The sequence below is a fragment of the Bombus terrestris genome, chromosome 9, assembly GCF_910591885.1.
Source record: "Bombus terrestris chromosome 9, iyBomTerr1.2, whole genome shotgun sequence".
Lineage (NCBI taxonomy): Eukaryota > Metazoa > Arthropoda > Insecta > Hymenoptera > Apidae > Bombus > Bombus terrestris.
In genome coordinates, this window is record NC_063277.1 from 6,650,417 (window position 1) to 6,660,213 (window position 9,797).

Below are 9,797 nucleotides of genomic sequence, written 5' to 3' on the forward strand. Positions count from 1 at the left end.
ACGAAAATATATAAAATATCTAAAGTACGATAGTTGATATGATATTTAATAAATATTACAAATTTCTGCACAGGTTTCATTTCTTTTGTCGTGTTCGTAAAAGTATGAAGTTGCATAATCATTCGTCATACTCTAATGATAATGTAATAAATATCATCATTCGAAATAAAAATGTGTATGAATATTTGAAAAAGATTTAATTTTTTTAGAATGAAATTAAAATATTAACGTGCTGTCGTGATATAATTTTCAGTTCAATTATATTATCATGTCATAATATAATTTTCAGGTATCTTCGTTCATACCCCCTTGACGTTTAAAAAGACATGAAATCTGAAATAAATCGACAACTTCATGCTTTTCAAATGTACATAGAGAAAGCAGCGCAATTTAGACAAATATGTAGAGTAATGTAGTTGTTTCCAAACACGAAACTATCAGATCGTTAGTGAATACTGCGAATTCTGTAAATTGCTCTCTCAAATTATGTAGATTTCGTGTACTTTCATGCTCTCCAAAATTTACAGTATTTACTTACACTTTCGGCCCTTTAACATCTATTTTTATATACATATATACCGAACCAGATTTTATTTTAAATCTGTTCTCGTACAATTAACATTTGAGAAAAATTATATTGTACAACAAACGTCTTTTTCAATTCCAAATTTTTTTCATTTGTATTACAGTAAACAATTTCATCGAAAAATATATTCATTTACAAGATTTATAACTCATGGTTACGTAGACAAATATAGAGATCTAAAAATTGTTGCCCCGATTCATTCCAAAATGATTTCACTGACCAGGGACCCTATTAGAAATTTCCCACTATAGCAATTATTTCCTAATTATAGAAATTATAGCAATTATTTCCTACTATAGTGATTGCTATGATTGATCGATTACACCCTATATCTTGTAGACAATCATAAACAATCTGGTAAACATCATATCGTGACGCTACATCACATATTTGTCCGGTGAAAGCATTATATAATCGGTTACAAGTTATATGCTTGTACAGCTACTTGAATTGATAGTCTCTCACACTATCCTACTAACATGACTTTAAGCTGGTAACTCATCTAGTCGATCCTTTTACAGATATTACCACTTTTTCTCCGCAATCAATTCTCTTTAACTTCATATTGCGTAATATTGAGTTATAAAGTCCTTCGAGTTATCATCAGTAGGTATTGTAGAACTAGTGAAACCTATTGGATTTTCTATTAAATATTTTGCACTTAAATCTGCATTAACAACTCCTTTGGTAATTACTTTTCCGCCTTATAAAAATTAAAACACAGATTCCGCTCCAACATTTTCGTATATTATTAAGAAAGACTATTAAATCTAGATATAACAACGATCAATTTATACCAAAATACACTGTCGGATCGATCAATTAGGCTTTACACTGTGGTAAAATGTAATTTGCAATTTGAGTACTTCCTCAAGAACTGCCCTGAGGTTAATAGCAAATCTGATACTCAACATTTGATACTCAAAATAACTATCGAATGTTCTGTGAAATATTAGTCTTATAGTTATTTCCACTAATAATAGTAGTAGTAGTTGCGATATTTATCTTACATCCCCATCTTTGTCGAACTGTTATTCCAAATGTCTTCAATTCTGACTATAAAAAGCTATAAATGTTATTACAATTGATTTTGTACTTTTAACCGTGTATAAATGTTCGTTGAAAAGTAAATATCTTGAATATGATATATTTCTAATTTAAGCAAAAAGAAACGTTAAAAAGGTCGTGTTGAAAATTACCACACTGTGTAGGCGTCGTTGAGCTAGTCGAGTTCATTCCTGGGGCTTTGTTAAACGGGATTGGTACCGAACCCATGGGACATGCTGGCCTCGAAGATCTCTATTATGTCAAAGCGGGACGAAATGAGCTTCTTGGGACTTTCCTTCGATTCATTCCAGTTCGAAAAACCAGCCGCTCAATAGAAATCATTTCGCTTTGGCCGTACCAACAACTTTATAACTGGGATTTCCTCTCTTACGGCTTAATTCAAGTTTCGAAAATTTCCATATGATAGGAAAATTTTTTCCATACGGTTATTTTAGCGAACAAATTAACACAAAATTATAGACTCCATGGAAAGGAAAGTTTACGTTGATATTCTCTATAATATGTTATATAGCGCAGATATTCTGATGTATGAACACCATTTTGAACCTATTGAAATATAAAAGTGTGTGAAAGCCAAAAAGAAGAAATATGCTTTCGAATTCGTTATAATAAAACTTCATTCCATTGAAATGTATTTTACTATGAATAAAACATAGGATAGACTATTGAAAAAAGATATTAGTTTTATATATACATTTATACACGAGAGAAGAGAGCGGCGTTATTTCATCTGTGTCGCGATAAGCATAACATCCTAGCGCTAGTCATTTTTGTAGTAACACTAGCTGAATATTAAAAACTGACCACTACCATTAAAATAATTTTTTATACTGTACCAATTTTTACTATTTTTATTCTATAAAATATAATTTTTTTTTCTAAAGTCAATTACGTAGGTACAACAGAATATCGTTTCTGATATATATAGTGATTAGTGATAATGGTTCAGAACATTATAAAATATTGTACGTTTATTCTTCCATAATAACTTCACTATTTTTCACATTACTTTTAATCAGTCATATTCGATTCATTGTAGAAAATTTTTCGAAACATTTTACTTGACAATATCGTTTCCAATCGACTGAATTGTTTCGAGGACTCCTTGGTTCTGTGTTTCTCGATACTAATTCCATGATTAATTCCACGACCATTAACTTACAAGTAGCGTGCCCAGACTGTTCAACCAACATTTCATTACAAAAAATATTATGTACATTGTAATGAATATAAATGTAAATACTGTTAAATATATATTTTTTTAAGTAGTTAAGCAATCTATACTTACAATAAATATAAAGCCATAATGAACTTTCTGCAGATATGAAAAGTCAGGAATCTTGTTTTCGTTGATCAAGACGGCAACAATATTGAAACTTCGAATGCGCCTCGGCTGACAACGATTGATAAACTGGGCATTCCATATCAGCACACACCTTTTCTTGATGTCCATGACAAACGCCGTCGCAAATACATTGGAAGCGAGCGATTCGTATGATATGAAGATCTCCAACGTTTGTGAATGTATAATAATTTCCAGTTTTTAATTCTAATAATTCGTCTTCACCGTTAATACTTAAGAAGAATAAATTCGTATTGTTTTCAGCTAAAACACGACCAGGTAGAATTGCGGCATATTTGTTCCTTACACCTTCCAGTTCCAGCATTTCTTTTCGCGCTTCCTGTAAAGAAATAGTGGAAATTAATTTGTCATATGTAGAAAATGTTTTAAAACTTCCAAATTATTAAGCATTTTCTTCAAGATGATGCCATAAACAAGAAAATATAAACTCTTCTTAATACATGAAATTGAAATCGATCTCAAATCATATTCGACCAAAGATTCTGTACTTAGCTCTTAGCTTACACAGAACGTACACGAAATAAGTAATCTAAGTTTTAATACTGTATTCTTTCTTCTGAATCAAAAGAGGTTGTAGATCAACGTAAATGCTTAATACTTAATTAAATAGTAAATTTAAAAAACAAGACCAAGTGCTTATTAACGAATATTAACGATAGTACGAGTGTATGACATTAAAACTTCGTTGTTTTGAAATATTAAATTAATTAAAAATTGACTACATTGTCCTTGTGATATAAATCCACTGATACCTAAAATATTTAAATTATATATTTTAAAATCCCCCATGTCGAATATCGACATAAATCTCGAACTTTAAACTATGCGATATATAAAACAACAAATTTACCGCTATTTTACTTTCGAAGCGTCTCTCCTCCTTAAGTTTCCACCATTTCGTGTGCGCGCTTTGATACATACTCTGTGCTTTCTCAAATTCTGGATAAACATCGGTGCCCAAGCTGTTATATCCAAACGCGCCAACTGCTTCACTGTTACCATCTTTCCCGTAGGAGCTGCCACCCAAGAACCAAACAGTGTACTCTCTTAAAATTGGATACTGCTGCGTACGCAAATACCAATACAACGAGAAATATAGCGCTAACTCCTGATTTGGTCCACCTTGTCCAGGTTTGGAGCAAAGATTAACAGTTGGTCGCCCTCCTAACAGAAGGCACATTCCCAAACCCCATTTATCTTTCGCAGGGAATATTTCCTGCACCTTTTCATCGGTTAGAGGACAAATAGGACTGTCTCTCATTTCTAGGAACATCTCCAATTTATTAATTTTTCCTTCAACAGCCAAAATCATCAACGATGTCATTTTAACGTATTCACGAGCGAATTCTTGGATATCCCCTAAACAGGTTGAATTCAGTTTCACTGGAAACAAGCCTTTCTTGAACGCTTCTGTAGCCATACACTCCATGGCGTCTGCGTTACAGGCTATCACGTATCTATGAACAAACTTGTAATGTTTATCCGCGTCCAATTGCTTATCAGCGGCCATCACCCATGGAACTGTTTCTTCTATCAAGTCTCGCACGCTTAAGGATATTCTATCCAAAAGTTTGTATTTTTCTAGCACGGCGAGAGCTTTCTCGCCTTTTGGATCATACACGCATGGACCACCTGATAGTTGGGACATCGGCTCGGCGGAAACGTCTGACGTGATTAGAGTTATAACTCTCGCTGGGTAGGCCATCCGGGCTAAGTCGCCTCCTAAAATTATTGTAATTATTTTTGCGTATACATATTTATATATGTATTGGAATTATCTTTATAAATTGTGTATGATGTTTCAAGAATATTTTTATTAAATCTTTCTGCGTTTGATTAAAGAATGAGAAGATAGTTTAGATATACATTGAGCACATTTTCAGACATTTCGTTCTTCTTTCAGAGCTTCTTAGATAGGAAGATATTTAACAGTTAGATGTCTAAAATCTTGGAACTTACATGCTATTGTCTACTGCACATATATTTTATTCTAGAATTGGCACTAATCAATATACATTTAATTCTACAATTGATATTAAAATGAATATTAATTTTTATGTAACTATGATCATAGAAATATGAATTTGCGTAGATCTTCGCTGTCATAAACAATAAATAAGTTTCCTTATTTTTCTTGCCTCTAATTGCAGAAAGCTTGTTTCTCACGGTATTTATCTCTTCCGGAGTAGCGTCTGCAGCTTTCAATCTGTTCAATACCCTGAGCTTGTCCCTCAACGTGATAGTTTCTCGCGGCAGACAAAGAAGATCGTCGATCCCTTGCGAGAGCATGACAATCAGCAAATCTTTTTTCTTCAATTTCTTACAATAATTTAGAATTCTTCTAGTTTCTATCACGGACTTTTCGTCTGGTTGCCCATCAGTTCCAGCTTCAACGTACGAAATACGACTATCTAAGGGAGGGAACGCTTCCGGATAGCTCCACATCATGAAAATTGATTTTCGTGGCACCACCATCCAACCTTTCCTCAAGTGTTTGCCTACGACTCGTTCGAACGCCGCACTCATCGTCACTGCTTCTTTTCCCCAACCAACCATATGTAAATTATTTTTCAATCTATATCTAACGCCTTTGATCGACAAAATTGATCGGCCGTCGTATTTTATTTTCTCTGGTATTATCATGGACGTGTATACACACCTTATACCAGTCTCAGCGATTTGGCTTAAGTCATCACGAATCTATAACGAGACAAACATAAGCAACCTATATAACTCTTCTTCGCAGTATTATAATTATCGTTAAAATTTTATACGCAAGCCGATTTCATGAATTTCTATTCAGTGTAATAATATTACAGCGTCTATCGATTTATACTTTCTGTAGAGAATACATTTTTCCATTGCTAACTACGTACATCGAAGATATTTTCGTCTATTTTAATGTATAAATATAATAAATGAGCGCTGCGGAAACTAGGATATTTTCTGTGAGAAAATTCAAAATTCATTACGGCATATTTGACGGAATATTTCATAGCAAGAAGATAAATATATATGAAAGTTTGTTAAAAAGTTGGGATAATAATAATTATAAAATCTTATAGGCACGTCGAATTTTTTATTCAATCCTCGTTTGATTATATTCATATTTATATTCGTTATTTTGAATTATATCTTATGTATATTACCCAAACCTAAGGTAATCCTCTTAATGTAAAAATATCTTGATAAAAAAATAATACTTTTTAATTATCAGCATTACGATACAATATTACAATACAGCATTAAAAGTGATATAAATTTCGATGATATAAAACTTTACACTATAATGCAATGATTCGTCTAAATAATAGTCTAAATAATAATAATATAATAATATGCTCAAAACCTGTAACATAATCTTTTCACTTCCTGTTTTGTGGGCATCTCTAATCGCTTTCTGTTCCTCCCTTTCCCTTTTATCAGTACGTGCATTTTGTATGGCTATTTTATTATTTCTTCTTCTCTCCAACGAAAGTTTAACTTTGTCTATTGTTGTTTGTCTCTTCGCTTGTATCTTTGCGACTCTTTTGGCTCTTTCCTCTTCTAAAACCGGATCAACGTATGATGGTCTTCGTTTTCTTGTTTTTCGGTACTTTGGAGCTTTATGTCTGGTTGTCATATTTATTGCAAAACACTATTACATTACAGCCTAATTTTATCGTGTCTACATTTTGATGATATTACATTTTAGGTAAATTTTAGAAGTGTTATTAGGTTATTGTACCCATGTTTGCACCAATGTTTAGTGAACTCAGCTATTATTTCTGAATAAAATCAACAAATTTTAACTATCGATAAAAAATCATCATAGACTAAACACGCGGTTCTTTTTCATACCTCATGATCTCATGTCACATGCGACGTTATCGATTTCATAGAATAGGAATAGACTTGTCTTGATGTCACATTAATCGGAACCTTGCGTTTCAGATTCTGAAATACCGACGTAGTAGAAAACCAGAATGTTCCTTACCGCTGTATAGAGGGCAAGGTAACCTTCAAAACGTGGACACGAAAAAGCAATGAATATCGCATTTATTCTATACCTCGTCGCTAATTTATCACATGGTGTTATCTACAAACGGTAAGTCGCATGCTTGTTTTTCCAGTTACCAAACGTTTAATTTGCTATTTTCTAGTAGAACATTTTGAAAGTGGTCCCGAGACATTCCTGTTAAGCGTTAGGCCACCGTAGGGTTTTAGTCGGTAAGAGTCCGACACTACCCCGCCGCTTCCTAAAAGAGCGGTGGGTTGTCCATGAGGATTTCCCCACGTAAAAAAAGAAAGAAAAGTAGGACGTAATATGGGCACCAGTGATTGCTTTTATCTTTTCGCGCCATCGATATTTCAAATACGAATATTCGAAAAATTATACAGTAACAAGCATACGAACAAGAAAATTTCTTGACATTGACTTCTCTACATTGAATTTAATTTAGTTTGTAATTATTACTTGAAATAAAACTTTAAAGGCCGTCTTATATTTATAAAGCCTCAAAATTTGTAAATCCTATTACAAAAAAAAAAAAAGAATAAAAGTAAAAAAGAAACATTTCAAATATGAAATATTACATAATAACGTAAAGTAGTAAATGCGAGTAACTTCTTGCCTATTTATACGCTCGCCACTTTATGTCTGTTCTATTCTCCCTCCACATTCTAAGCATTGTTATCACGAGACAAAGATTTATGAGACGTAACTATGATACGTAACAGTACAATTCGTTCAAACCAAGTTACTCATTTGCATGTTTCACGTTAATATTATTACGAAATACGCTGATCTTATAAGTCTATTATATCTTCAATAAGTTATTACTAATATGATATTACTAATAAACTATTATAAATTAATAAACTGTAACTTTTGAAATCAACGTATTCGCGGCATGTTGAAAAAATTGTACATTTAAATTCATCTATATCAATTATGGATAATATATTTTCAATGTATTTTCTAATTTAAATTATTAGTCTTCGTTGTTATGTTCCATAAACAATATGTACAAATATCTAATCCACTATTTACAAAGTAGTTGAATCGTATTGATATTACTTGAAATATTATAATTTATATGATACCAACCACTTGCACAAATCGCGAATTCGGTGTAATTTTATAGAACCTAATATTTTCGAATTACTTGAAGATGTTTAAAAGTTGAAAGTTTTCCACGTATTTCCTTCTTATAGATTGCTTCTACATACTATCGTATAGGTCATTAACATGAAATTGATCGGTAACTGACTGAGGAAAATAAATATAATTAACTAACGAAGTTAGTGTAAAGCAATTGTGATTTCGTAAGACTTGAAAAGGTCGGATTAATAGACACTCGTTTCGATGATTAATGGAATAAAGACTACCACTAGATTCAACTAAGACCAACTAGCAATGTCAAGCGGAAAATTGCTGGCATTTATCTTAAGAAATCACTTGGGTGATATTTCAATGAACAGGAATTGTGGGTCAGTTTTCTCAGTAGTAATATTCGTTGGCAATAGGCGGCGCAGCTTCGGAAAACTCGACTAAATCGTCCCTGACTCTGAACAAAAACTTACATCACTCGTTACGTCTGTTAAAAGGCTAATTCGCTAACGTAACAGCGTATTAAAACTGCGCAAACCTATTACCCGAGTATGAGTTAGATGAAACTAATGGCGAAATTCAAGGTTTCTTCTAAAATCGAATATATGTGTAAGTTTTTTTATCATTATTTAATTTGTACTTTACAATTTGTCCAGCTGGACATTTGGTAAATTTTTCAAACTTAATTGCTAAATAACATGTGGATGGCTAGCCCCAGCGGGATACTATCATGTGTAAGTTGAGACGCAGTAACTAAAAGTATCTATTAAAAAGATTTTAAGAAATGATTATCTACTTCTAATAAATATAATATTTAAATAAATATATATCGCAGTTAATGTATTTCCAATAAAATAAGCGACGATTTTTATTTCAAATAAAATTTATTTCGATTATCTTCAAATATTTCCTTCGTTGTAAAATCGATGATAATTATTAATATATTCTTTGATCTATTACTTAATTATCAGCTAATAATTCGAAACATTTTGGAATATTTTTTTTTTTTTTTATTTAGAAAGAACAAAAATTATGAACACTTTCTTCGTTTATGAGCTAAAGTTGTGGCCGCTTGTTGACTTTAAATGCCAAGCATCTCAAAGCATAACCTTGTTCTTTCATTCATACTCATTCGTTGCGTTTATTTTTTTTTTCCGGATTGATCGTGAATTGAGTTTAGGAAATTCCAGAGATGAAAACTTCCCACGTATTCGTTCGTATGGAGTTTACAGATTCGTATGTGTCAGTATTAACAACATTGAGATACATCAATCTTTATTATTTGACGACTGGAAACTTCATTAACATCGTAATTGTTCCAATCCTCAATCCATAAAAATCCAATCTCCGCTTTAGCTCATAAACGAAGAAAGTTTTCATAACTTTTATTCTTCCCAAATAAAAAAAAATTGTTTTGATAAAGCCTGATACAAATTAAAAGATACAAATTAAACATTTAATGAGACCAACTTTATTATCAGTTATATATTTAAGGTGACTACTCACGCTATTCGAATTACAGATTTGTACTTATTATTTGTTATTTTCTCGTATTTATTTTCAGCATAAGTCATTCAGTGATTCGACGTAATGATATAGCACTTGAGTGTACGAGTTGAAGAATAAACGTTTTATATTTTATAAAGTGCCCTGTACGCCAGCTGCACTTCCACGTATTAATATGAAGC

At 32.1% G+C, this 9,797-nt stretch overlaps 1 protein-coding gene across 1 annotated transcript; it reads right to left on the minus strand.

Moving 5' to 3' along the window:
• Positions 1-2,561: 2,561 nt before the first annotated feature.
• LOC100650160 (glycerate kinase) lies at positions 2,562-7,525 on the minus strand. Its single transcript, XM_003397694.3, has 5 exons — positions 6,367-7,525; positions 5,156-5,717; positions 3,868-4,739; positions 2,943-3,336; positions 2,562-2,832 (listed from the first exon to the last, which is right to left on the minus strand). The coding sequence occupies exons 1-4, from the start codon at positions 6,637-6,639 to the stop codon at positions 2,986-2,988; spliced, it is 2,058 nt and encodes a 685-aa protein (XP_003397742.2). The 5' UTR covers positions 6,640-7,525; the 3' UTR covers positions 2,562-2,832; positions 2,943-2,985.
• Between the last annotated feature and the right edge of the window lie 2,272 nt (positions 7,526-9,797).

Excerpts from the sequence above, each read along its gene's own strand:
- LOC100650160 (XM_003397694.3), bottom strand. The coding sequence starts at position 6,639 with ATGACAACCAGACATAAAGCTCCAAAGTACCGAAAAACAAGAAAACGA. Across the intron at positions 5,718-6,366 it reads GTGAAAAGATTATGTTACAG|ATTCGTGATGACTTAAGCCA; the intron begins GTTTTGAGCATA and ends GTCTCGTTATAG. Across the intron at positions 4,740-5,155 it reads CAAGCTTTCTGCAATTAGAG|GAGGCGACTTAGCCCGGATG; the intron begins GCAAGAAAAATA and ends CAATAATTTTAG.